The sequence below is a fragment of the Notechis scutatus genome, chromosome 5 (genome assembly GCF_049901735.1).
Source record: "Notechis scutatus isolate UNSWTSFEM ecotype Mainland chromosome 5, rNotScu1.2, whole genome shotgun sequence".
In the NCBI taxonomy this organism is placed as follows: Eukaryota; Metazoa; Chordata; class Lepidosauria; order Squamata; family Elapidae; genus Notechis; species Notechis scutatus.
Window position 1 is genome coordinate 26,048,783 of NC_142013.1, and position 27,952 is coordinate 26,076,734.

Consider the following 27,952-nt stretch of genomic DNA (forward strand, 5'->3'; position numbering starts at 1 on the left):
TAGCTGGCGAGCTGTCACGGCGCTCGCGTGTTTAGTTTGCCGTTGCTGTGGCAGCCGTGGCCTTTGTGGCCTGGCTGCGAAACGTTCGGGCAGGACGGAGGCACCGGGGAACACCAGCGGCAGCTCGGCCGCTTTCTCCTCCTCCTCCCCTTCTCCATCCCCGCCGCAGTCGCTCACCTTGCTGGTGATGCAGCCCTGCGGCGGGGACGGAGAGGCGGTGGGCGCCATGCTGCAGCCTCAGGTGGTGCAGCCCGCGCAGGCTGTCTCCAAGGCGCCGTCCGCCCAAGGCAGCCTCATGCTCTTCTACGAGCTGGGGCCCGCGGGAGAGGCCGAAGGGGGGGACAGCGAAGCCGGCCACGGGGCCACGGGTGCGGACGGCGCGTGTAGTCCTACCGGCGGCCTGGAAGACCTGGACGACGAGGATGAGAGTGGCGCCCAGTCCGGGGGAGGCGGGAGCGGCGGCGGGTGCAAAAGCTGCACGTACGAGGGTTGCAACGAGACCACCACCCAAGTGGCCAAGCAGCGCAAGCCGTGGATGTGCAAGAGGCACCGCAACAAGATGTACAAGGATAAGTACAAGCGCAAGAAGAGCGACCAGGCCCTCGGAGGGGGCGGCGGCGGCGGCGGCGGCGGTGCAGGCGGCGGTGGAGGAGGAAACGCCCCCTGCTCGGCTACCGCGGTGGTGGCGGCGGCGGCGGTGGTGGCGGCGGCCGGAGCTGCCCTTTCGGGGAGCAGTGGGCGAATCGAGGTAAGGTTTGGAAGGAGCGGTCCCAGCGACGGGCTGGGTTTCTTCTTAACAGTTGTTGAGTTTAAACGGATAAAGGGCATATGAAGCAGCTACCTACCCTGTGAGGCCCATTTATTAGCTAGTCTGGTTAAGATTTGGAGGCATGATTTGTGAACGCAGTTTACAGCAAGGAAAACTTCTGTTAAGATAATCACTTACTGTCTTTTTCCACGTAACACTGGAATGACGGTCTAGGAGCAGGGGTCTAAAGTTCATGAAACATTGGTAGACAGGGTCTCACCTTAGCAACTTTAAGACTTGTGGACTTCAACTCCCAGAATTCCTCAGGCAGCCATTCTGGCTGGGGAATTCTGGGAGTTGAAGTCCATCTATCTTAAAGTTGCCACAGTTGGGAAACATTGGTAGACCAGGGGTCTCCAACCTTAGCAACTTTAAGACTTGTGGACTTCAACTCCCAGAATTCCTCAGGCAGCCATTCTGGCTGGGGAATTCTGGGAGTTGAAGTCCATCTATCTTAAAGTTGCCACAGTTGGGAAACATTTAGAAGGGTTTAACTAGACTTGTTTAAGAGCTTGTGGAATTCTGGGGTTGAAGTCCCCAGTTCAGGCAGTCCATTCCTGGAATTCTAGTTGAAGTCCACAAGTCTTAAAGTTGCCTGAGACCCCTGGTCTAGACTAGAGAAGTTCCTGGAAGGAATCCTCTATACTTTGAATTACATGACATAAAACATTACATTACGTACATATCTTTTTCTAATTGGCAGCCTGTAGGCTGTTGTTACAATATCATGTACTTCTTTACCATCCCAGCCCAAAAACTAGTCCACTAGGTTTGTTGATTGTGTGGTTGGTGCTGCTATTTAGGTACATAATGCAATTCTGCTTTGGTTCCACTGATGCAATAGCCTGGGTTAGCTTTCAACAACAGACCCTTCACATCCCGGATGGAAACTTTTTCAGCTCCTTCCCTCAAAACGATGGTATAGAGCAGTGGTCGCCAACCAGTGGGCCAGGGACCACCAGTGGTCCATGAGAAAATTTGGGTAGTCTGCAGAGAAATGTCACCCACAAAGCACTCCCCACAAAAGCCATTAATGTGGAATGTTAAAGATGTGTGTTTGTGTTTATTTTTATGGTCATGATGTGCACTGAAGATGGTGTTTGATTTTGTTGTATGAGGTGCAATGACAGTAAAGTAAACTAACTAATCAGGCTGCGCGGGAACACAAGGCTGCGCCGCCCACATGGCCTGCGGGAACACGCGGCTTGCATCGCTTGCATTGTGAACGAGGTAGTGAGAGGAGGGGAAAAGGGCAGAAGGGGAAAACTTGTCCCACTCGCCCCATGTGCCTGGCCTGGCCACTGGCCTGCTTTGCACTTCTTTCTTCTGCTTTTGACTACATGCAAGGAAAGCAGCAAAAGGCTTTCTTTCTCTCCCCCAAACTCCGCCAGAAATAAGTGTTTGGGACCCTGCAAGGCCTTCTGCTCCAAGAGGCTGTGCCAGCGCAACAAATGTCACTAAGACTCATTTCTGGCGGAGATTGGGGGAGAGAAAGACTTCTGCTGCTTCTGCTGCTTTCCTTGCATGAAGCCAAAAGTTTCTCCCCCCCCAGAATGGAGCTGGAGCTGATATCCTGTGATCCCAAATAAAAAATGATCGATCAGTAGGAAAACGGGGTAGGGAATTTTCCTGCAGACTTTTTTTTGGGATTTCCCAGCGTCTCTGGTCCTTGGAATTTAAAATTATGAGTTTGGTGGTCCCTGAGGTCCAAAAGGTTGGTGACCCCTGCTATAGAGCACTGCACACCAGAACAACCAGACAGAAGAACAGTTTTTCCCTGAAAGCCATCACTCTGCTAAACAATTCCCTCAACACTGTCCAATTATTTACGTCTGCACTACTATTACTGTTAATCTTCTCACCACTTCTTTTCACCCATCTCCTCCCACTTGTGACTATATGACTGTAACTTTGTTGCTTGTACCTTACGATTTATATTGACTGTTTCCTAGTATGATTTGATTGCTTATTGTACCCTATAACTATTATTAAGTGTTGTATCTTATGATTCTTGACTCTTGATGAATACATCTTTTCTTTTATGTACACTGAGAGCATTTGCACCAAGACAAATTCCTTGTGTGTCCAATCACACTTGGCCAATAAAAGAATTCTAATTCTAACATAGCTACTTTAATTATTATATCCAAAACTCAAATAACTTTTTCTGGCATTCATTTGCTTTATAACCATTTTACTAATATATTACTACGGTATTTATTTGTTAAATTTATTGCTGCCCATTTTGCAGTGGGGCTACTCTGGGCAGCTTACAACTATTATTTTGTGGCCGCATCTGGATGAACAAGGAAACAGCTCTGGCTGAAACTTACACTTTCCAATTGCTCTAAGGTTAATTTTTAAATGAAGCTGCTGGCTGATTTTTGAACACTTGGGAAAACTTTCATCCACTTGTGAATGGATAGGCCAGGAATATTAGGATAAGAATTTTTTAAAACAAATTTCTATCAAGTTTCTTAATGGAGTATGTCTAGGTCAGTGCATACAACCTCACTGCTAGAGCAGAAGCTATTTACAAAAATAATTCTGTAGGATTCTTACATTTAAAATATTTCTAATTTCTCAGAAATGCTTCTGACTATAAAAGTAAAATACTGTAGATTTCACATGATTAAAGTATAAAAAATATATTCCGTGGAAGAACCCTTACATACTTATCTTTACTAGTGATTTAACCATTAGTTTCTAATATTTATTTTAAAAGTCTGAAATTAGGCTATAGCTAAAGTTACATCATGTACCTACTATTCTGTGTTAAGTACATTATTTGCTTGATAGAGAAAACTTATTTATCATTAGACTCTATTTTCAAAATATATTTTACTATAGAGAGAAATAAAATTGTCAAATAATAAGTGGTTCACTTATAGGCTACCTCTAAAGTAATGTAGATGTTTTTCTAATGTAACAAGTACAATTTACTTTTCCTTTTTTTGTGTGTTTATGTATATACTAAGGATTGCACTGAAACTTCCGTTTCTGTATCAAAGCAAAGAACAGGTAATATTGGAGATCGGCCTGCAAAACCTACACTTTTGGAACAGGTGCTAAATCAGAAAAGGCTGGTAAGTGCTATGATTAATTTCTAAAAAGCTGTTTTATGAAATGAATATACTAGTAAAATAGGGTAAAACCATTCTGCTGCATTTATTTCATAAGCACTTTTAAAATAGAACACATATTTCTGATGTGCTGTTAGCCCAACTTTGAGAAACCCTGAGTTTTAGGATGTTGTTCCACTGTAACTTTTAGCTTTCTTTGCTACTTACTAGTTGGCTAGGCAGGTTGTTGCTGCTGAAAGTTACAGGTTTCCAAATATTATTGAACTCAACTCCTGCTAGTCAATAACCCAATATATTCTGGAAGTGTTCTGTTCAAATTGGAAAAAGTGAAACTTCTAAAGCAAAGAAATAACAGGGCAGGTAACAGCATCTGAGGTGGTTGTTCACCATTTAGAAAACATGAATGACTTAGTCGTCTCTTTTCTAATCAAATGATTCATTTTTCTGCAGTAGCAATGCATGACTTGTGATTGTTGCCCTTTGTTTTTATAATCCTCTCAGTTGGCCGTTGTCGTCCCCCCACCCCTAACACCAAGACACTGGTGTGAACAAGATTGGCACCAGTGAAAATCTGGCTTGGGAAATTTATTCATAATCTGTTTCTGCCATTCTCTAACTCCTCCTCCAGCATGGAAATGGAGGAAGATGGAAATTAGAGTGGCAGTAGAGATTATGCTTCTAAAGACGTCCCAAAATTTTGTGGGTATTAAATTACTGTTTCTATCTTGGAAGAGATGAGGGATAGTTAACTCTTTAACTGTAAAGTAGAATAAAGCTAATACAGATTATAGTGTGTCCCAGGAGCCCTTAAGTTTATAACTATACGGGTTCTACTATATAAAGGCAAACAATTTAAAATGAGAAAGCAATATATTTAATTGGTCTGTCCCACTGAATACAAAATGTCTAATGTGGCCATGTGATTATTCTGCATGTACAGTATTCAATGCGATTCCAGGATTAGAGTAGGGGGACTTACATTTTTGTTTCTATCTAGTCACTTCTGAGAAGTCCTGAAGTTGTACAATTTCTGCAAAAACAACAACAACTGCTAAGTCAACAAGCAATGGAACAAAGACAGCAGTTTTCAGGAACACCAATGTAACAGCAACAGTTTCATAGCAGAAGTAAACTCTATTATAATGAGGTCTACTGAATTTCTGAAATTTGTTGTAGTTGGCTTCGTTTTCTGTACTGCCCTTTTGCTTTTTTCTTTGGTTTTATTTGAAATTGACGTTTTAAGTTATTTTTATGAGCTTTGTGCAGCTTCTCCCTTCAATTAGAAACTTCCATTGATTCATTTTGGAAGTTATATTGATGATTTTGGGAAAGGTAAACTGATAAACAATAAGCTGCTTTTTATTTTATGCAAACTAACCTTGCATAAAGTTATTATTTTATGACATTCATTGAAGAAAACAATAGTTACTTTCTATGGAAGTTTTAAACAGTGAACTTTGAGCCACTCCAGTAACTTCTTGTTCAGGAAGCCACATCTGAGTTTATTTTACTAACTAGGGGACTGTAGCAAGATTTGGTTCACAGTCCCATTACTGTTGTTAGATTTGTCTCCCAGGCAATCTAATTGATAATTTTATATTACATTATAAATAATGTGTTCCAGGTTTGTATTAATGTTATGTACATTTTGTACACATGGTTGAATATTTAGTGTATTTCAGTATATTACTGCCAGGATTCATTAAGAGGCATTTATTTAAATTTATTTATATTATTGTTGCATTTTAATGACTTATTTGTACTAAGGAACACTCATAGTTTATATAAGACTATTTTAAAGCATCATTTTGTATATTTGTAATTTTTGAACTCTTTCTTAACATGCAGTTTTTTTAAAAAAACTTTTTGTAAAATGTCATTTAAGTTAATTTTTTACATCCGACTTTTTAAGGATTTTGTAATTGTATAAATTAGGTTGACTCCAGTGTAATGAATAACATGAATCAATCTAAGGGCTCAGTCATTACATGGTTCTGTTGTAACTATAAGTCTGAATCCAAGCCATCATGTATAATTGGTATTGTCTTCTACATTATCATATCCTCATTACTTAGTATTTCTCAGCAAAGACCTTAGTGGGTGACTTTGGGCCACTCACTCTTTCTCAGCCCAACTCACCTCAGTGTTGCTGTTGTGGGGAAAAATAGGAAATGAGTATTAGATACATTCTCTGCCTTATATAAATAATGGAGGATTAAAAAAATAAACTGTTTCAAGAAACACATGTTTAAAGTGTTTTTTTTTTAAATTTCCTCTCTACATTAAATGTTTTAACCAACTATTGGTTAATTTTTTTCAATACTGTTTGAAATAATAATTACAATTCAGTTGATGTTTATATTCAACATTCTGTTTCATTGTCCATTTCTGTAAATATTATATATGATATGACCCATAATGGAGTATATTTTGGTGTAACAAAGCCTATAGAGTGAGACAAGCTGCTTTCACACTACTAGCTTACCACCTTTATATGAGAATGCCTAGTCACAATGCAGTTGAAATTACTTAAGAAACAAGACCAAGCCAGTATAGGTAGACCTTGACGTATGATCGTAATGGAGTCTGCCCATCACAGCCATTAAAAGAGTCATAAAATAGGTCAACCTACTTGACCAACATGATCTTACCTTTTCTCAGTGAACACCATGATTGTAAAGTGACCACTGCAGTCAATGAGCATACCAATGGTTCTCTACGACTCAGTTTTGTTGAAAACCAGGAGTAAATGCTGGTTTTCAGCAAAACCACTGTAAGAGGAGATCATGTGACCACGGGATGCTGTAAATGGGCTGGTTGCCAAGTGCCTGACATGGAGTCATATGACCGTGGGAAGGGGGCAGAAACTTTGGAATCTAGTAAGAAGCACTCTGAGAGATGTTGTATCTTTGAAAAATTGCTAAGTGACCAGTTGTAAATTTAGGATTACCTGTACATGCAAAAAAGGAGCTTCCAGGAAGCCAATATACCAGAGGAAACGGAAGGGCTGGTTGGTCTCAGATTTTTGTGAAATGCTCCCATTAACTCAAAAACTGTACTTGAGATAGATGCAAAAAGGCACCAGGTCACACCCTAAAGCAGGGGCCTCCAAATATGACAACATTAAGACTTGTGGACTTCAGTTTCCAGAATTCCTCAGCCAGCTATGCTGGCTGGAGAATTCTGGGAGTTGAAGTCCACAAGTCTTAAAAGTTGCCAAATTTGGAGACCTCTGCCCTAAAGACAGCTGCTGGGCAACTGTCAGCAGAGGCAATAAGGATAGAGGAATATTAATGTTTCATTGCCCTTAACTTCATGAAGGCATCCCAAATATTTACCCATGTTCTTATCCCATTTGGGAGAGATGGCTCCTCAGATATCCTGGACCCATGCCATGTAGGGCTTTAATGGTAACATCTTGAATTGGACCCAGAAGCAGACTGGTAACCAATGCAGCCCTAAAGGTATGCAGCTCTAGAAGCTCCTACCAGCTGCAGCTTCCAAATACTCTTCAAGGGCCCCATGTAGAGCGTGTTGCAGTAATCCAACCAAAAGATGACTAGGTGAGTGACTGTGTGCAGGGCCTCAGGATCCAGGTAAGGGCATAACTTCGCTTGTGCTTCATCCCCTTGATCTTCTCAGCAATCCACAGCACATCCTGGGATTGCTGCACTGGAAGCAGTCACATATTGACAATACAATCCAAGTCCTCCCTTTCTGACCTATCCATCTGGTCCCTATGAAAAATGCCAAGCTCCTCAATTCCCATTAGACCCATCAGTTGCTGCAGACACATCAATTGAATAGACTCCCATCTTCCCACACAGATGATGCCATCGGATTGGAAACATCTGTGGCTCCAAAGCAATTGATTGATATCCTCTACCAGACCACGTTTCAACAACCTCAAGGCAAAAACATATCTAGATGTTATTTTGCATAACATGAATCCTTGGATATGTGTGGGGAAAACCACCTATTATTCAGACCACTGCTTGCCATAATCAGATGCTTGGATAGCTTACACATGCTGGTACTTAAAAATTTTGTGGGAAAAGTATGACATGTAATATTCAATCCATTCAAAGGTAATGATGATACAAATAAACCTCTATTAATTTCCCATATTCTGCTTGTCAAATTTCAATTTATGAATCTAAGTTGAAATCTTTGTTTTAAATTTTTAATGTCTTTTAAGAGTTGGTCTTCCCTACTTTTACACACACATTTTTTTGGACATACAAAGACAGTCCCAGCCATTCTTTCAATGGGCCAACTTATTGATAGAGCTCTTACATATAGTTTTGTAGATAGTTATCAAGTATCTAGACTTATATAAATCAGAGAAAAACTATGTTACCCAGATTTTTTAAGGTTACAATCCTATATAGCATTGCAGTGATCGTTCAGTGCTCTGAAGCCCACTTTCAAAAAATCAAAGTAGAATTACAGTCTGGTACCTTACTTATAGCTGCAGCAGAAACTGTGATTTCGTTAATGCTAAATTTCTTATGTTATTGGGTTAAGGTTTAGATCTGTAGGATCCATGTGCTTTTTAATGTACCTGTTCAATTGTTCCTGGGTGGGTGTGGGGTGGGGGAGAATTTATGTAGCTCTGCTGCAACGAAACAAATCACACCAATAAATAAGGCAAGTCGAAGAAAGTGGAAGAAAATATCTATTCATCTGGTTTTAAATAAAACTAGTACAATCTCAATCTTTAACAGTATTGCTCCTGTACTATATCGCAGCATCAACTACCTTATTTATAACTAACTTTTTATAAGATTCAATTTCTTTTAACTGTAATATTGGATTGTTTTCCCATACACAATGCACCAAATAGTTCCCTCATGTTGAGAGATTCTTTGATATCACCATCTGGATCATTCATTAATAATAGGTTTACTTCCTTCATCAGCAGCTAATAAGCCTGAGAATAAACAGTTTATAAAGAAGCCTCTGGATCATTAATAAGGTTCAATTTTTAATCAATAAAAACTGGTGTCAATTGTTTTCCCTATAGATTTCTTAATAATAGTTGGCCTGCATGTAATAAATAACAGGCCATTTGGTTATCTATGAAGCAGCCTTGAATATCATACAGCTTTTCACTACTTCCAGATTGTTCCTCAGAAGGTTGTGAATGCGTTCTCAACACATATAACAGTTTTTAAGAAATGTTTTTCTCCTAAACTTAGTTGCTGATAAATGGTTTTTCTGCCAAATGACTTAAATTTTCCAGAAGATTATTTCAAAGCATGGCATATTTATGAACACATTTAAAGCTTTAAGTTTACCAATTTTAATTGTACAAAAACATTTGGACACAGAAAAATCATTTTTATGCAGGCAGTCTTAGCTGAATTCTGAAAGAAGTAATCTTATGATTATTTTTCCAAGTACAATTTAGCAGTCAATATTTTTATGTACAGTATGTGTTGCATTTACCCATGTTTCATGGCTGAGATTGCTCTGGGTTTACAAATTCCCAGGACAGTTTTTTTACATAGACTGTATTCTGATACTTTTTTTCCTGTTTTATTAGTCCTTTTTTTACCACTCCAGAAAAACAAAGCCGGCTTATAGGAATAATAATCATATATTAATAAGGATTTAAATTACATCTTCCCACATTAGTTGAAAATATCACACTGCATTAGATGTCACTGAGATTTTTATTTGAAACACCACTGTTTGATAGGTTTATAAATGTGTTGTTCACAAGTGTATAAAGGAACTACTACGAATGCATATCTTAACATATATTACTCACAGATTACTTTATGACTGTGTTCACACAAAACACTGAGGTAAAGTTACCCATAGTTTACCCAACCAAATTTCTTATATTTACATAATTTATTAAACTAAATTGGACAAGTGGGCTAGGTTTGCATTATTCACTAGGCTAAATATGACTGGCTAGTTTGTGGTTCAGTATGTCATGCAAAGGCAGCTTATGACAAATATATTTCCCCTTTTTTTCTAAATCAGTTATCCCTTTTTTAATGTAATATCGATTGTGTATATATTGTTTAGATACACTGTAAAATTTAAGAATGAAATTCAAAAATTCAAATTCAAAAAGCTTGTCATGATTCTATTAGGGCTTAAAATTTACTTTTAAATTTTATTAATTTGTCTTAATTTAGGTTTTTCTTCCAGCTGCACCTAAATCTGTATTTATCTGTAAGCAGAAAGAAAGATTTCATATTTCGAATAAAACTGATTATAGTTCAGATATCACAAATTATATTTACCTATCAGGTTAATATAGGATCCCTCTTTGGCAGTGCTATGAAGCTATTCCTTTGATACAATTATATTTAATGTATTTTAACAATGCAATTGAATAATAAAATTTCTGATAGTAATGTAACTAGAGTATCAATTTTCTAAAACTTATCTCCTGTCAAACCTTTAATTCTTCAAAAGACCTAACCCTAACCTTGCAGAAATCCATACATACAGGAAACCTAAACCCCACTCTTATTGTTTAAGGTGTTTGGATTGTACAATCTGATATCATGAACCTATTTCCCCCCATAAATCACTTGCTTCTATGTTAACAATCTGCCAAAGGATTGAATTTGGACAGGGGGTACCCCAAAACAAGAATATTTTTTAAAAATTAACTTGGTAATAGTACATTCAAGGGCAAGAAACTTAACCAAACTAATATTCTGATTAGCAAAATTGAAAAAAGATGTTGTGCTTAGGCTTAAGTACTTAAGTGCTATCAGATGATTTTCTCTTCTGGCAAATGCATTTTCAGTTTTGTTGTTAAACTTGATCCCTTTTGCAGTGACTAATACTTTTGGGCTACTCCAGTGTATTTTTAAATCATTCAATATTATGTACAAACTAACTGATCAAATAAGTAATATATAAACTGAAGGAAAAGCTAGCACATATTAACAATATATTAAATACCTTCCACTTAGGTTCATTGTTGATAACAATTGCTCTCATTTATTATGCTTATCAATAATTAAAACATGGGAGGAAGTAGTATTTTTACTGAAATGTATTTATTCTGTAAATGATGAATTTGATGAGTGAGTGAAGCCTGGCAACATATGAATCTGAAGATAGAACCATGTTTTGTATTAAGCAAATTGCAATTACCACTGGTCACCTGTCCATTTTTACTATCAAGGCAATTATTAATGTCTTGGGGTTAATATATTGCATGCTTCTTCCTTTCCATTGCAGTTGTAACATGTGTGAAGGACTACAGTGCCCTGCTAGCTGGGTAGAAATCATTCTAGGCATTACAAAGAATAGAATTAAAAAATATTAACCATAGCAGCTTTATATTGCTTCTTCCCATCCTGCCTCATCATCACTGAACAACATATTTTAGTAATTCTTGGAATTAGATAATGTTTTTTTTACATCACAGAGCCGGAGGTCTCATTCAGTTTCAGCTTTCTTTTCAAACCAAGATAGAGATGGTATTTAGAGAAAATTGCATTTGCAGGCTTATAATTGTTACTCAGTTGTACAAAATGTAACCTTTGTAATTACAAACAATGTTGAAATCCACATGTCAGGAACAAAATGAAGAACCATAATCACAATATTCTAAGTTTCCAGAAGCACCTGCTTGATGTTATCAATAAACTGCCACTCTGAACAGAGCTACCATTTGCTGCATTTTAAATCAGTATTATTATTTTCAGAATTTAACTTTGATATATAATTTTTTTTTACAAAGTGCAAGCAATACTGGTCTCATTCCATATGAAAAAATAGGCAGCTAGTCATATTTCTATGGCTTCATTAGTAGACAGAATACAATGACAAAGTACTGCACTTTTTACTGCAATCTTATTAACTAATAAAACATGTAATACAGAATGAAAAACAGTAATAGTGTTTATATATATATATATATACATACACACACACACACACACACACTCATATTTACAGTTATATACAGAAATTTAAGGGAGAATCCTACAACCCAAGGCCAGAAGCAATATTTGTCCCCTAGAGTGTGTGGAGATGATTCTTATGAAACGGAGGATATTGGATTATGTGGGGAGCCCATTTGTGTCAGCACTTTATCTAGCCATTGCAAAGGTCCATGAAGATGGATCTCAATCCAACATGGAGTACTTGTAACATCCTGGCGATGGTATTCTGCTCCCCAGCCCTACAAAAGAGACAAATAAATAGCAAAGGATCAAAGAGATGGTTGTTTTATTCTTCATTTTATTCAAGACAAGACTGCTGTATCCACAGAAAAGTTTCTGCTGCATCTTAACCATTCATCATTTTCTATATAAAGAATGGCTGCGTATTCCTGTGTTCGAATTTTTTTACATCTTTTAGAGACTGTGTTTGTTTGTGCGATGATTACATAAATTGCTACTTAAAAGGATTTTACTCAAAGTTTCCTTGTTGCTTGGAAGTCATGAGAAATAATACAATTGTGGATAGCTAATTTCTAAAAACTATGGGTTTTAATACTATTCATACAGTATGTGGATAAATCAAATCCATATGAGAGAATATCACATATCCTTGGCTATGTGGTAAAAGGTACATGAATACTTGAGATGATTGTTATTGCTGTTTTAAAGGCAGATTATTTTACTACCTTATTTTACATTGTCTAGATATTATTTATGATGGAGTGTTTTAACTTTTATCTTCTATTTGTAAATGGGAAAATAAAGGATACTTCTAATAAAAATATATGGACTTGGAACAAATCTCAGAAATAGTATTATTTCCACAATTTATACTGCATCCTTCAGCAAATATGAATTATGGATCGAACTTTAATATGGAATTACATCTGTCAAACTTTTAGTTCATTAAATGGTTTTCCATCTCCCTCTGGTGGACGCTTGATAATCATTTCAGCAATAGCTCTTTTCTATACAAAGCCACCCAGTACTGCCATTTATTTATGGCACTTTTTGAAGATGTAATATTATTACTGCAAATAAAACCTACTGTATATAATGTAATCTCTCAAAATGTTTGAAACTTTGATAATGTGTTCAAAGTGAAACTTAACTCTAAAGAAAGTGAATGATGAGAGACGATGTAAATTGCCGTTGTGGCACTTCAATTAGATATGCCAACTTCTTCCAGAAATCAAGTTCAGTATAAACTTATTATTCCAGGTTAAAAAGTGAGGGAACCATGCAAAACTAATATGACTCGTTTGGTTTTTTTTGTTAATCAAAACTATTATTATGATTAATTGGCATCAAAAATCAAATTATTAACTTGATTTGATGGCATCCTATTCCAAACAACTCTGTAATGTAATCTAATTGAAATTGTTTTATAGCCTTGCTAATTGTTCTGTTCTGATTCTAATAATTCACTATAATCCAGCAGAAGCTTTCCCATTTGTCTTCAGTAGTAGCATCACAGGAAAATAATAACAAGCATGTTTTCCCCAAATATGATGCATCTGCAAAATTGTAGTATGCATGGATTTTCTGAGTTACAAAATATGAGGCTATTTTATAGAAATTATTGTAACAGCAAGGGAGGAAGGAAACATACAAATGTGAGGAACTGCATCCATGAAGGGTTCCTACACGTGCTGTTGAATAAAACTAATTGTTTCTGTGGTTTCCTAAAGTTTTCTACTCCTACAAAAATGATATGGGAGTTTTTAAAAAATCTTATGATTCTTTAGAATTTTGGTAACATTCGAGCTTAATTTATTGTTAATGTGAAAAATATGACTGTTCTACATGTATCCAAATGTTCATTATTTTGCACTTTTCCTTACCTAAAATGTTTTGGGAAATAAGATTCTTATTATGTCTCCTTTCTGGATTTAGATGAAATTGAAGTCAGTCGGGGACACACCCCTGGAGAGAAAATTGCACTATGAAAGCTTCCCACATCCTCTTGCCACCTAATATTTAAAAATGTGCCAGAATTCCCCAACCCACCTATGAATATTTCACTCAGTGTTGCTTCTCTTTTAAAAAACATTTTGAAAGCACTCTTCCCCAGTCCTTCTTCCCATCAAATGGAAAGAAAAGGGTAGAGTAAAAGTGAGCTGATTGAGCTCAATTTTCTCCTTATAAAATCCTGGACTAAGAGTTGTAGATCTGTGATATCAGCAATGTATCAAAATCATGCTTCATCTGCCACCTTGCTGATTTTGAACCCTGCCTTAGGAACACTACTGTCTCAAGAGGCTGAAATCGTGACTTGTATTTGCTTTAGTCAAAGGAAAGAATTTTGCATTCACTCTTTCTTGTCCAGTACAGATATAAAGTTAGTTAGAAGAAATATAGAGCTCTTTATCAGAAAATTATGCTGCTGAAACTGACGGCAGATGCAAAGAAACTAGCATTAACATACCTATTATGTACAAATCCAGCTTTTGGAAGAAATGTAATCAAAGTTTAATTGCATATATTCTTAGGGAGATATCTTGCCTTTCCCTTTTTGTTTACTAGCAAAAAAGTAGCTTCAGGTTACAAAATATAAAATGTTTTATTCATGAGATGCAAATGTATGGTGTTTCCAGAGTTTGCAGGGTTCAGACTAAGTAGGCAGAAATCAATTTGCCCCTGCTAAAAGATATCCTAATTGCAATTTGCAGGCCAATCCTAAAAAAACAAAATAAAACAACCACCAAGGGCTTCAGATACCACAAAAGTGCACAACTTTGACTGAGTGATACACGTAACATTTTTGGTGAGTGGAAGGGTCAGATCAAATATAAAGAAAAATTAAAATATGTGTGATTAATATTGTCTCTGTTAAAGTTAGAAAGAATGAAGCACCTCTTTTTGAATTAAATACTGAAATTGAATAAATACACAAAAAATATTATCGGCTGAAGTAACACCAAAGGATACATTTGCTTTTCATTTATAACAACAATGAAATCATCAGCAGTATTTTAACCTTGATTATTTGGGGAGGGGGGACTCCGTTTAGCAGGCTTCACCTCCAAGAAAGAATGTATAGTATTAGCACAGCTCCAATTCTGATAATCCCATGACCCAAAGATTCTGAGGATCACATATATGGATTTTAGTTTTGGGACTTTTCTAATTTTGCACACAATCTGGAAGAAATAATGAGTCATTCATGTAAGCCAAAAAGAAAATTGTCCTTATCTTTGTATCAAGGGAGTGTAGTTTAGTAAAATACCCCAAGAACTTTATAATATTTCATTGGTCTGCTAGAAGATCCTATAAACTCAAACCCTGGTTATGTCATCAAAGAAGCATAGTCATAAAATGAGGGAGCTAGAAGAAACTTCTTGAAGAAGGCTTGGGAAAGACAAAAGTCAGATTTGCCTGATCTAAATCAAAGGACCTGGTGATAATTGTAAATGAAATCTGAAAACGGGTCAGAACAGTAGCCCAATGCAAGTATATTTCCAATTTACTTTTGCATGGGTAAATTAGTGATCCTTTTTCATTGCCTCTTGTGAGAAATGAATCCTAATTGAGAGGGTACACCTAGTGATAAAACAGTGTCACAAATTACAAATAGTTCTGATAATTTTTCACTTCTTACTTGTGTATGATGAAGCATCATGAAAATCCAAAATTTAACACCTCTCATCCATTAATTCATTCCAGGCTTTGTCTCTTAAAATGTTCTTGCAACAAAGAGGTGTATTAAACCTTTTAAATTTCATAATCAAAACCAAAGAAAGTTCTTACTTTAACAAAGCTCATCCGGATGGTGCACATCTTGGTTAGCTCATATACCACCTCGAAGCCATGGTTAACTGACTGGGCAAGCAACTGAGCGAAGAGTTGGTTGTTGAAAATCTTCAAGCTGCATCCACTGGGAATTTTGCAGACAGTGGCTGGGTGGAAACCATGCTGATAGTTACAGTTGCGGCTCTGTACAAAAATGCTGCTGTCGCTCACACATTCTGCATATACCTCTCCTCCAACATAATACAGATGAACACCTTTAAGAAAAAAGAGGTAGCCAAATCTAATCTAATTTTCAACAAATTAAAGCCAGACTTGTAACTCTTTTTTTAAAATCCATGCGTTAAAAGGTTCCTTTATTTGGATAGTAACTGTGGAATCCTGAATCTGAAAGTTTCGGGGGCTTCCTTGCAAAAGTCAAAATTACAAATCCATCCCCCCTTAGCCATCATCACATCACATGGTCCAATCACCATCCATCCTAAAGTAAGATTCCCATTTCATTATGCACAACACTCCGTGACCTTGAGCCAGCAAAAGAATTTTATTTTGTCTAACTAGATATATTCAAAGAATTCCCTCCCTCCCACTTTCTCAAGCTCAATTGTGGCAGCGTGAGAACATCAAATCTCAATATGGCTTCCAAAGCTGACAAATACAGGTAGTCCTTGATTTACAACCTTTGTTTAGTGATCGTTCAAAGTTACAACAGAATTGGAAAAAAATGACTTATGACCAGTTTCACACTTACAACTGTTGTAACATCCTCATGGTCATGTGATCAAAATTCAGATGCTTGGCAACTGGCTCATATTTATGATGGTTGCAGTGTCCCAGTGTTATATGATCACCTTTTCTGACCTTCTGATGAGCAAAATCAGTAGGGAAGTCAGATTCACTTAACAACTGTCTTACTAACTCTTAACAACTCCAGTGATTCACTTAAAATTGTGGCAAGAAAACTCATAAAATGGGGTAAAACTCACTTAACAACTGTCTCGCATAGCAACAGGAAGTTTGGGCTCCATTCTGGTTGTAAGTCGAGGACTACCAGTACATACATTTTAGAAATGCAGTTTTGAACTCAACCATTTTCTGAATCCAAATGCTTCCAAGCAGTGTTTCTTATTGCTGCAGAAGAAATGTGCTTTTACCTTTTCCTATGTGCCTTCTGGTATTTTCTATAGTAGAGTTCCTGTTAACGTTAGATAGCAATCCAAGGCAGAATCTGTTCTTATTGTTTGAAGGATCTGTAAAGCCATCTATTAGTATACTTCGAGAAGAGGCCTGAAAAGTCTCTCCAACTCTGTTATTAAGTTCATAGTATGCAACTGAACACCAGTGCTGTGGTTCCTCATAGCAAACAGGGCGGAAGTCTGGAAGAAGGTTTCACAGATGAAGAAGATGCAACAGAAATGTAGAAAGAAGCATGTTAGGAATATAAGTCATCTAACAGGTATTTGGGTTAGAAATATATAAACCAGGATAAACATTTTAAAACTGTATCTTTAAGAAAATGCAAAACTGTAATTCGGTGTGGTTTCTCAAACGGCCATAAGATGGAGCCAGAAACCTGGTTTGTTTTAGTCTCAGAAGAGAGTGTCAGTCAGTCTCTGTTTCCTTCTGTTGGAGAATATTGCCGTTCCTCCATTTTTCCTAATTGACTGATATTCATGGATTTGATGTAAGTCTGATACTGAACTGTTTTTGACACTGGACTTCGTTATTGGATTATCCCTGGATTGAAAACTGATTTACCTGTGAATGACTTTGGATTGCTTATTTTGGACTTTGCTTAACGTTTCTGGAAGTAAAAACCTACATTTACTGTACAGTGTATCTGTGTACTGTGTGTGTATTATTCAAACACTACTCTCAAATACGTCTCCCTGTATGCGCTCATTCTCCTAACGGGGAATTACCTCAACAAAGCACAATAATAACGAAACTGATTACATATCTGAACTGCAAATATACTCTTCATGTATATTGATATAGCTGGTATTGATAGAGCAGGAAAGAGATATAAAGACAAATAGCACAATTAAAATGTTAACTCACTGTGGTATTTTCAAAAAAAAGGACGAAAGTAAGTAAATTTCATCATAGTAAATATTAGAAAAAGGACTAAAATACATTTTAATGTAATGGTATTCATATTTAAAAAGTGTTACTAAACCATGATGTTTTGGGTGACACACCAGCATTGACTAGCACCTAACAACTGTTATTCTCACGGTCTGAGTTGCCAAAGAAACTGAACAAATATAAATTCAAGCTGCACCATTCAAACCTTAAAATGTATTCTCACAATCCATATCAGCATATTATGTTATCTTCATATTTGTAACTGGAAGTGACATGAAAGAGACAGCAACTTGCAAAATATGATAGAAACATAGCTAGCTGCACAGTTCAGTTGTCTTCCAACCATTGCACAGGTAGTTGTTTGCACAATAAAGCTCATTATTGAAGAAACAAGTGCAGAAGACAACTGTGATTATAGCCTCCAAAATGAGCATACTATCAGTGATTGAGTGAAATTGGCATTTGCATTTGTGCACGAAAAGTGCACTTAATTTTAAATGAATATGTACAGAATTGTTTTTCTTTTCTTTGATGTGTGTGTGTCTGAGACACATGCCAGCAGTCAAATTAGGCATTTATGAATTTTTGACATAAGGTTCACCAACATTGGACATTACTGAACTTGGAAAGGGGAAGGAAAGAATGAAACTATTCTGGCCTTGCATGTTATTCTTCAAGGAAAGATGAGAAGTTCAAAAACTTGAACTTAAAGCTGAAGTTTTAAGTTCAAAAAGAAGGCAAACAAGGGCAAAACATTATTAAGTTATATAAGATCACAGATGGTGTATAAAATGTGGACAGCTTTTCATCCATTCACAGTATTAGAAAATTTGGGTCATATCTTGAAATAAAATGCTGGGATATTCAGGAATGAATGGCAGGTGTGTTTCTTTGTACAGGCATAATTAAACTATGGAATGTACTGTTATCAAATGAAAGAGCACTCTGGCACACACAAATCTGGGTAACATTCAAGGGCAGAAAAAGTAGTTAAGTTTTAAAAAGTGACTAACAAATTCATGGAGAAGATAACTGCATACTGGCTGCAGAACCGATGATGATGATTCTTGACTTGATTCAACAGAGTTCTTTTTCAGGACAACTTTAACACTGTCCTCAAACTTAGCAAGTTGAGTGTGGGTGGACTTCAATTCCCAGAATTCTCCAACAAGCCATCCATTCAGGTTGAGACTGAGTTACATGGAGAAACACTGATCTAGCAACTTATTTTCTCTGTCTCCATTTTAAGTATGTATCCTAATTACTGTGCACCACATGGAAACTGCTTTAAAATGTTACCTTGTAGTGTCTACTAGGGTACACTGGACAAAAGTAATAAAATTTCAGTTTTAATATAATATATACTTTTTAAATTTGCATTTTCAAAATCTATACACAAGCCAAAACATAGTTATACTACAAAATACTTGCAGCATTGTGAATTGTGATATAGCTCAATTAACAATATGTGTAAAACAAAAATAGATGGGGAAAATGTTTGTGAAAGGTTTTTTTTGTTAGGAAAAGTTACATATAAAATTTGTGTATTAGGAGAATGCATGCAAATCGATACAAACTGGAGAGGCAGTGTTTTTAAACAATTACTAAAAAATCTAGAAATAGGGCAGAACAATCATAAATTGGGGGGAAATGGGAAACTATATAAATCAAATTATATCCCATCTTTAGTGTCTTTAACTATGTAAGGAACTAAAGAGTAAACCTGTTCCAACCTCTTAAGAATAAAAGTGGATTGAAGAGGGATAAAACTTGTATAAATAAACTAAAATAAACCTATGCACCACTACTTTTACTTTTTTAAATTGCTCTTTGCCATGACAACTGTTTATCCTTCCTAACTCAGAGGAAAATCATTCAAATCTTCAACAATATCACAAATATTCAAATCAAATCAATAGAAGACTATTCTGGTTTGAGTCTACCAGAAGTGTTTGGTTAAGGATCACTTTGGATGAAGATGGGCTGCTGCAGAAGATTTTGGGAAAAGTGGCTATCAAAAGCTACCTGAGCAGATGTCAATACCACCCTTAGTTACCTGGCTTGGCCTTTCCATCCAAGGGATGTATATGCACACTTGCAGGGACATCCCAGCTGCTGAACGTTTCCACCAACCAACTTGCTATTTCTTTCCCCTTGGAACTCACAGAGGAGGGGGCTCTCTCATGGCTGCCCTGTTGCATGATATGATCCCAGTGGAGAACCCTCCTTCCTCCCTTCCTCCTGCCGCCCTTGGATCTGTACTCTGGCCCATGAAGATTTCTTTTTCCCATGCTGGGGGAAGTGGCAGAGTTGGTTTTTCCTTCCCTCTCCCTTGTTAATTTTGGGGAGTAATGATTGTATTAGGGTCAAGGCCAGGTCACTGCATGTAACTTTTGGGTCACCCCCTGCCTCAGGACAGTGTTCATACTGTGTATTTCCCTCCCCACTTCTGACAAAGATTGAATAGTTCCTGGGCTACCAATCAGGTCTGGGCCAAATCCTTCCTGCTATGGAAAAAAATACAGTATTTTCATACTTTCAGGTTCTCCATCAGTAGATTTACCTCCATTGGGCAGTGACAGCACTAATGGACTCTCTATAACTGCATGTACAGGACATCCATTGTGGCTTCGTGATATTTCTCTGCCATTATAAGGTGGAGGAGGTGTATCAGCTAGGAAAAAGAAAACAATGCTGTACTTAGTATTTCATAACCTGCCTATATAAATACAAAGAAAAGACTTCAGAGACTGAAGCACAAATATTTATTACACACATTATATTGGATTAGATCAGATGCTTTCAAATGATTTCATTTTATGCACACATAAACCACAAAGAGTCCAGATTCTCTGTTTCAACTTTCAAGAATACTTGGAACTCTTTATTAATGTTTTTGTTGACTATCTGAATAAATCTATTCAATTTATCACAATTGGGATAAATTAGGATTGCATACATACTATTTTTTCATAACACAACACAACACACACATACACACACACACAAACACAAAATCTTGTGAAATAAATTGGGCTGAGTAAGTGGCTCGAAGTCAGTCAGGGAGTTTCTGTGGATAAAATAACTAGGTTTCCTTGTTCCTAGTTTAAAACCTTGAGTACTCTCTACTGAGTACTTTAGTAATTTTAACTAGAATTATTTCTTATTGCTGCTGGTTTTCATATCTTTTTTCTATTGTTGCTTTTATAATGTGTTGCAACCTCTACACAGTCTTTAAAGCTTGTTGAATTATAAAAACTGTAAAATCAATAAACCAATAAATCAATTAATAAATAAGCCACTCTTCAAATCAAATTCTCAGAGTAATACAGCTGTTATTAGCAAAATTGCTTGAACTTGTAAAAATGAGGTACCATCGAAAGCCGGTTTATTTTATTTTATTTTGCAAAACTCTAGAGTGGCATGGTGGCCTAGTGCATGAAAGACATTCGCCTCCCAGCCAGAAAGTTGAGAGTTCAATCCTAGGTAATAGCAGATATTTTGTTTCTCTCTCAGAGTGCAAAGAGAAAATTATCCGCTGCCAACTCCACATAGGCATCAGGAAGGCCAGCCAGCCAGGAAACACTCAGCTCCATTCAGTCACCTCAATTCTACCCTGAATTAAGGGATAACAGGGTCATAAAAAGAAAAAAAAAAAGATTCAAAACTCTGATTCCTAAAAAGAAATTACCGTAGACTCAGCACCACTCATCTAGTGTTCAGGAATAGTATTTTGCATACCTGTGAGCTCATAAGGACTTCCCGGTGCAGAAGAATTTCCTGGGGAGTCTGGGTAGCTCATACTGCTTGGTGACTGAGAGTACATATTGGGGGATGCTGGGAAAGGGGTGCAGGGAGGCTGCTGGAAAGAATCAGGGTAAGTTGCATTGTGAGGCATCAGTGGTTCACTGTGAAGAGATGTGTTCCGGAATTTGGCAAGGAGGCTAAGATGTGGGTTGAATTCACTATGTCTTGGAACCAATACTGGAGGTAACACTACAGCAAAAGAACAAAACAGATGTTTTGAAAATAAAAGTTATTTAGAGTCTTAGGCAGAAGTATCTTATTACCCATCCATAGAATTTTCAAACAGACATTACATATGATGCTTTAGCTCAAAACTATAGCTTTGCTAAAGTTACGAACTATGTATTTTCCAAGATCTGGCACATTTGTCACATTATACAATATAATCCATTTTAGATTATTTCTGAGCTGCTTGATCACAAGCATGTAAACAGAAATACTAATTATTTGGAACCTCAAGTCTAGAGATTTGTGACACAGCTTTAAGGCTTTAAAGCTAAAAACTGCAGCAAGTACAAAATTCTATTGCTAAGTTAGTTAAGAGATAATCTATTAATATACAATGGTTCTGAAGATACTTCATAGTGCCATACCACTGCAGAGCAAAATTCAAGGTGTTTTTGGGCAGCTAGCAAAACAATCTGTCACCATCCAGAGAGTCATATGTTCTCCTTCCTCCTGCTCTTGTAGGATTGCAGCAAAGCTATATTATAGGTTCCTTCCTTTCCTTCTGTATTTTATAAGATACACATTTGACCTGCAGTGATATTATATGTTTAAGATGTTCTTCACAAGGTAAAGACTTAAGGGAATCTGCAGGGTCTAATCTGTCATCTGAAACCAAAAATGACTTGAAATCACACAAAAGCTAAGTACCAAACAATGCTTAGCTACTACTCTTATCTAATACAGAGTTCTTTCTTAGTAATTTCCAATGAAAATGTATGCAGCAGCAATACATTTCCTGTATAAATAACATTTAGTGCAGTTCAAAGTAAGAAGCTAAAAGAACTCTACAACTTCAGCACCTTGGACAAGAACAAGATATACGGAAAGTTACATGCCAGGTATCCATAATTAAAATATTTTTTTTAAAAAAAAGCAAATGAAAAGCTTTTTCACCTATAGTCGAGTATAGTATAATAGCTTTTAAAAAGCACAGAAAGTTTTGTTTTGTTTTATAACTGATACAGAAGTTAGAATATGTAGAATATAGAATTCTTTACTGGGCAAGTGTGATTGGACACATAGGGAATTTGTCTTGGTGCTCTCAGTGTATGTAAAAGAAAAGATACATTCGTCAAAAATTAAGAATCATAAGGTACATCACTTAATAGTTGTAGAGTACAATAAACAATCAAATCATACTAGGAAACAGTCAATATAAATCATAAGGATACAAGCGTCATACAGTCACAAGTGGGAGTGGATGGATGATAAGGAGTGATGAGAAGATTAATAGTAAATAGTAGTGCAGACTTTGTAAATAATTGGACAGTGTTGAGGAAATTATTTGTTTAGCAGAGTGATGGCATTTGGGGAAAAACTGTCCTTGTGTCTAATTGTTCTGGTGTGAAGCGCTCTATAGTGTCATTTTGAGGGTAGGAGTTGAAACAGTTTATGTCCGGGATGTGAGGGATCTGTAAATAATTTCACAGCCCTCTTTTTGACTCGTGCAGTATACAGGTTCTCAATTGAAGGCAGGTTGGTAGTAATTGTTTTTTCTGCAGTTATTAACAACAGACCAATTTACATAACTAAACTATCAGATTGAACATGATGGTAGAATTTACCTAGGCTAACGTGCATTTGTTGAACAAATTCTTATGTTTATACCATTAAAAATCATCTACAAATTTAAAATACTTTTTAAAACTACCTGATTAAATGTAAAGAATTCATCATCTAAGAGCCACTAATTTTATTATTAATATAATTTTATTATTAATATATTAATATATTTCTATTATTGCTGCACTATTTTCAGTCATTCCATCCAATAGATTAATAAGCGTAGCATCAGAATTCTCCTTATGTTTTCTTCTCAGGATTTTGATCTTCCAATGTAATCTTAACTAAATGTTTGCATCTGATCTCTTTGACCTACTTTGAGCTAGCTACTTTTTTCAATCACAGCTTGTAGGCAGCTTTCCTTTTTTTTGCAGATAGAATAATTATGAAATATGCGATCAATGCAGTGCTATCCTTCATTAAACATTTAGACGATTGACTTACCTGGGGTTTCCACTCTTCGATAATGGTAAGGATTAATGCAGACTTCTTTCTGCTTTGAGCCAAATGGGAATTCACAGCATTCCAGAGGTTTTAACTCATGATGAGACTGTAGATCAGGCCAGCGCCACACTCTACAATAAATGACATGCGGCAAACCTTTGCGATGAGATACTTGCAGCCTTCCATCCAAAGAGCGTGGGATTGTCACACACTTACTGGGCTGCCCAGGACAGCTAAGGGCCCTCTCCAGTTCCTCCATGGCACCTTTTTTTTTCTTCAGCTTCTTTACCAAGGAGTCAACAGCTTTTTCTGCCCATTTTTCCTCTTCATCTCCTTGCTTCCAGCCCAATAGCCTCTTTACAGCTGGGCTGGTGAAGGAGAACAGAGAACTTATAGGGGTGCTGGAGTGCATAAGAATCTGAGAATACTGGTATAATTTCAATTATTCAATTTCTTTTTCTTTAATGAAGAATCTTACTACTTGAAGAGATTCTCCTTCAAAATCAGCCTTTTGTCCACATACTCTGGGTTTTGCTGGATATATTTAATCCCAGTATCTTCAGGTAGAGGACAATTCTATAACAGAAGGGAATTATTGTCATATTTCTATTTGCTTTTTTTTTTTTACAGTTTGTCACTTCAATTTCTAAGCAATATCACAGATTGTCAAAAATTAATAGTATTATCAAAGTTGCTATATAAGATTGCATTATGTGTCCATTATATAAATTACAATAAATTATAAATGTGCATCTTATTACAAAACATGTTTTTTTTTTCAAAAAAAAGTTAGGAATCATTTGTCAATAAAGTTGAACAACTCCTTTTTCCTGAGGTATTTCTTACCTGGGAAATACTAAATAAAGAAAACTTAGCAAAACTTTCTGTAAATACTATTTTCACATGTTTGCAGAGGGCACCATTTTTCACTCCTTAGATATGAGACTTTGTGGAGGATGCATAACATTTTCCAGAATACCAGCACAATGTGACTAACAGTAAAACAAAAATAGGCTATTGGAGTCCATTGGAGTGGATGTCTACATTAAGTCGAATGATGAAATCTCAGATAAAAAATCAAAACACAAAGAAAAAAGCAGGAAGAAAGAAGTAACTGAGATCATCTATAGTTCAGCCAAAATAAAAGCCCACATGAATCCCAGAGTGATATTATGGGTTAGGTCCTGCAAGGCTGGTGCAAATTGCTCCCTTTCTTCCCATTCTCGGAAAAAAAGATACCCAATGTTGCTTTTGCTTCCTTTACATAGCATGTATGCTTATTTCTGGATGCTCTCGGCAACTCCCAGAACAAAATGTCCCACGGACCTGCAGATCTCCAAATCTTCCTAATGCTTGGTGCCTTGCCTTGCTCCCCCCTCAGCTGTCATCACTGAAAAATTCCAGTGGTGGACTGCTTGTGGTTTGAACCGGTTCAAGCAAACCAGTAGTTCCAACAATCAGCTGGCTTTGCCCACCCACCTCTGCCCTATCCTGTCCTTTATTTCCTGCTTTCTAGCTCATCTCAATCATGCGACACAGCTGATTCCCAACCCCCCTCGCTGTTCTACCTACAGTTGCTGACTTGGAAGGTAAGCAGCTGAGCTTCTAAATGTTCCATTTTCAGTGCTGCGTGCAAGTGCCTTAGACGCGAACTGGTTGTTAAACCATTTGCAGCCCACTACTGAAGAAATCCCTCCTTAATTTTTCTTGTTCTTCTTTTGTAAAACAGCCTTTTCTGCCTAGAACAATTGATGTGCTTCTGGACCAAAGCAGCCTTGTTGTTCACATGCAAACCAAACATGCTCGTTTCTAATTGCTCATGAACCATCCAGAGCCAGTTGTTCTATGCAGAGAACAGTATGAATTTCTTTGCAAATCCCTACCTTCCCATCCTTTGTCCCAGATTAAAGGGGATGCGGGGGTGAGGAAATGCTAAAATGTATGTATTTCCAGCTTTGGAAATATGTTCAACAGGAAGATTTGAAGAGAAAACAAACATAATCTACTGATATGTAGAATCTGTAACCTATAACAATAAAGGCACAAATGAGTTCTTGGATAAAAGGCACAATTAGCAGAAACAACAAAGGGAAAATTGATTGCAGAATGTGCCATGTATTGATAAAATAAGCTAAAAATTATATTATCAGTGGGAAAAAAAAGACAGAGGTTAGTTCTTAGATTTCTTCTTTAAAGGAAGCAACACGATGACTTAACATTTTACTCTAAGCTTCCTAATAAAATAAAGTAACTTCATAGGTAATCACCACGTTTCTGTTTGCGAGTACTGTCCTGTAGCTTCATCTTTCCATTTCCCATTTTCAAGAATTGTTAAAGTCTAGACTGAAAAAAAATCTCTCTTCAGTTCCAATAACTTCTCTGCAGATCCGGGTGTGACATTTGTAAAATTTGTAATACAGGTAAGTCCTTGACTTACAACAGTTCATTTCGTGACCGTTCAAAGTTACAACAATACTGAAACAAGTTACTTATGGCCATTTTTCACACTTATGACCACTGCAGCATCCCTGTGGTTATATGATCAAAATTCAAAAGCTTGGCAACTGACTCATATTTATGACTGCTGCATTGACCGGGATCACGCAATCACTTTTTGCAACCTTTTGACAAGCAAAATCCATGGGGAAGCCAGGTTCACTTAATAACTGTGTTACTAGCTTAACAACTGCAGTGATTCGCTTAACAACTAGGGCAAGAAAAGTCATAAAATGGGGCAAAACTAACTTAACAAATGTCTCACTTAGCAACAGAAATGTTGGGCTCAGTTATGATCATAAGTTGAGGACTGCCTGTACTGTTGAAACTGGAGATACAGATGACAAATGTAACATATAGGCATTAATGCAAACATAACTAAATATATCATAAATAAACTATATACTGTTGGAATCAAAGATAATTGCATTTCTTAATTTTAAAAAGTTGGATAATATTTTAAATGGATAAATATGGGGCTTCAGCTGTTTTTAGATTGCAAGTCCAATCATTAGGAGCCATCCTTTTATTTCCTTTATTATAAAGCCCCTTTTTATTATTGTTCAGTACATTAAGCATTGTTCTGATGGTATCATAATCATCATCTCCTTAGTGGTGGCTGGGTGGATTTTATGCTGCCCCTTTCTAATCTAAACCATAATCACAATTAAAAACCTCAGAAATGTCAAAATCAATTTCCTGGAGAAAGATCTCTTATACTAAATGTTAACAGTGTAAAAGTCAACTCTATGCATTGCTGATTTTGATCTGACATTCCCAGATATAAATCTGTTTGGTTCAGAAATATACTGAAAGGGATAAATAGAGTCCCTTTCTTTTTCAGTTTTACAGCAGAGTTCTCTACAACCTAGAGGTTGGCAACTGCTACAATCTGTAAGTGATGAAGAGTTTCAGTTCCAACACATCCTGGAGCTACAAGGTTGGAAAAAGATACCGTGTTAAAATAAAACTGCTTCTTTAAAATTATTATGAGCTGTTTGGAAGGAAGTTGGCATCCCATGGTAACAAATAATAAATGAAAAGGAAAACATGTGGTGGTATGGTCAGAAAAAAAAGTAAGATTTGGGTAGTATTAATTTTTTTAAGTAACATAATACAATTTGGTAGTCTATCTTATATCCCTGTGGATTTGTTATTCTATTTTGAAATGACCAAACCTGCATTTCTTATGTAATATAAATAGTGAAATATCTATTAAATGTAATGTAGAATGGTTCAGAGCTTCAAAAATTCTGGAGATCATTAAATTCTGGATCATTAAATTCTGGAGAAACTACTGGCATTAAAATGAGGTCTTAATTCTATTATAAAAATGATCTTTATCATCCAGGATGCAATGTGCAATTACAATGAGCAAACAAAGTGTACCATCTACATAAGAGCACCAGTGGGAATTAAATTTTGGCAATCAGAAATGAAAAATTAACGAACTATTGCTAATGAAAAATAAATCATTTTGCTTCATCATGCTTTGGAATTCAAATACCACCATGATACAGAATATTGTTTATTACACGGATAAAAAGAAATCTGATTCACTGATACGTACAACACACAGTCAGTTATCTGTACCCTGAGACTTACAGATTTATATGTCTGATGTATCATCTATATTAGACACACAGTTGTTAGGTATGTAGGCTAAATTTGCATTTGTAACCATGCTTAAGGAATGCTAGTATTCTGATTAAAGAGCTATTTTGATAAGCATATAAAGCACTGAAGTACAGGTTGTA

General features: G+C 36.6%; 2 protein-coding genes across 5 annotated transcripts in view; one reads left to right on the top strand and one right to left on the bottom strand.

Moving 5' to 3' along the window:
- Positions 1–27,924, top strand: RFXAP (regulatory factor X associated protein). 4 transcript variants are annotated; one of them, XM_087966389.1, is made up of 3 exons: positions 1–748; positions 3,787–3,894; positions 27,040–27,924. In XM_087966389.1, the coding sequence occupies exons 1-3, from the start codon at positions 188–190 to the stop codon at positions 27,091–27,093; spliced, it is 723 nt and encodes a 240-aa protein (XP_087822515.1). In that variant the 5' UTR covers positions 1–187; the 3' UTR covers positions 27,094–27,924. The 4 variants fall into 4 exon arrangements, with proteins under 4 accessions (XP_087822515.1, XP_087822514.1, XP_087822516.1 ...); XM_087966388.1 differs by lacking the exon at positions 27,040–27,924 and adding an exon at positions 13,716–14,811; XM_087966390.1 differs by lacking the exon at positions 27,040–27,924 and adding an exon at positions 7,719–8,608.
- The window catches only part of SMAD9 (SMAD family member 9), a 39,279-nt gene continuing 20,877 nt past the window's right edge, over positions 9,551–27,952 (bottom strand). The window contains exons 2-7 of the mRNA XM_026681884.2: positions 23,700–24,275; positions 21,399–21,653; positions 20,221–20,331; positions 16,724–16,945; positions 15,570–15,826; positions 9,551–12,058 (exon numbers count right to left, since the gene is read on the bottom strand). Of these exons, the coding sequence (XP_026537669.1) occupies positions 11,915–12,058; positions 15,570–15,826; positions 16,724–16,945; positions 20,221–20,331; positions 21,399–21,653; positions 23,700–24,111 (1,401 nt within the window). The 5' untranslated portion in view covers positions 24,112–24,275 and the 3' untranslated portion in view covers positions 9,551–11,914. The remainder of the gene's footprint in view (positions 12,059–15,569; positions 15,827–16,723; positions 16,946–20,220; positions 20,332–21,398; positions 21,654–23,699; positions 24,276–27,952) is intronic.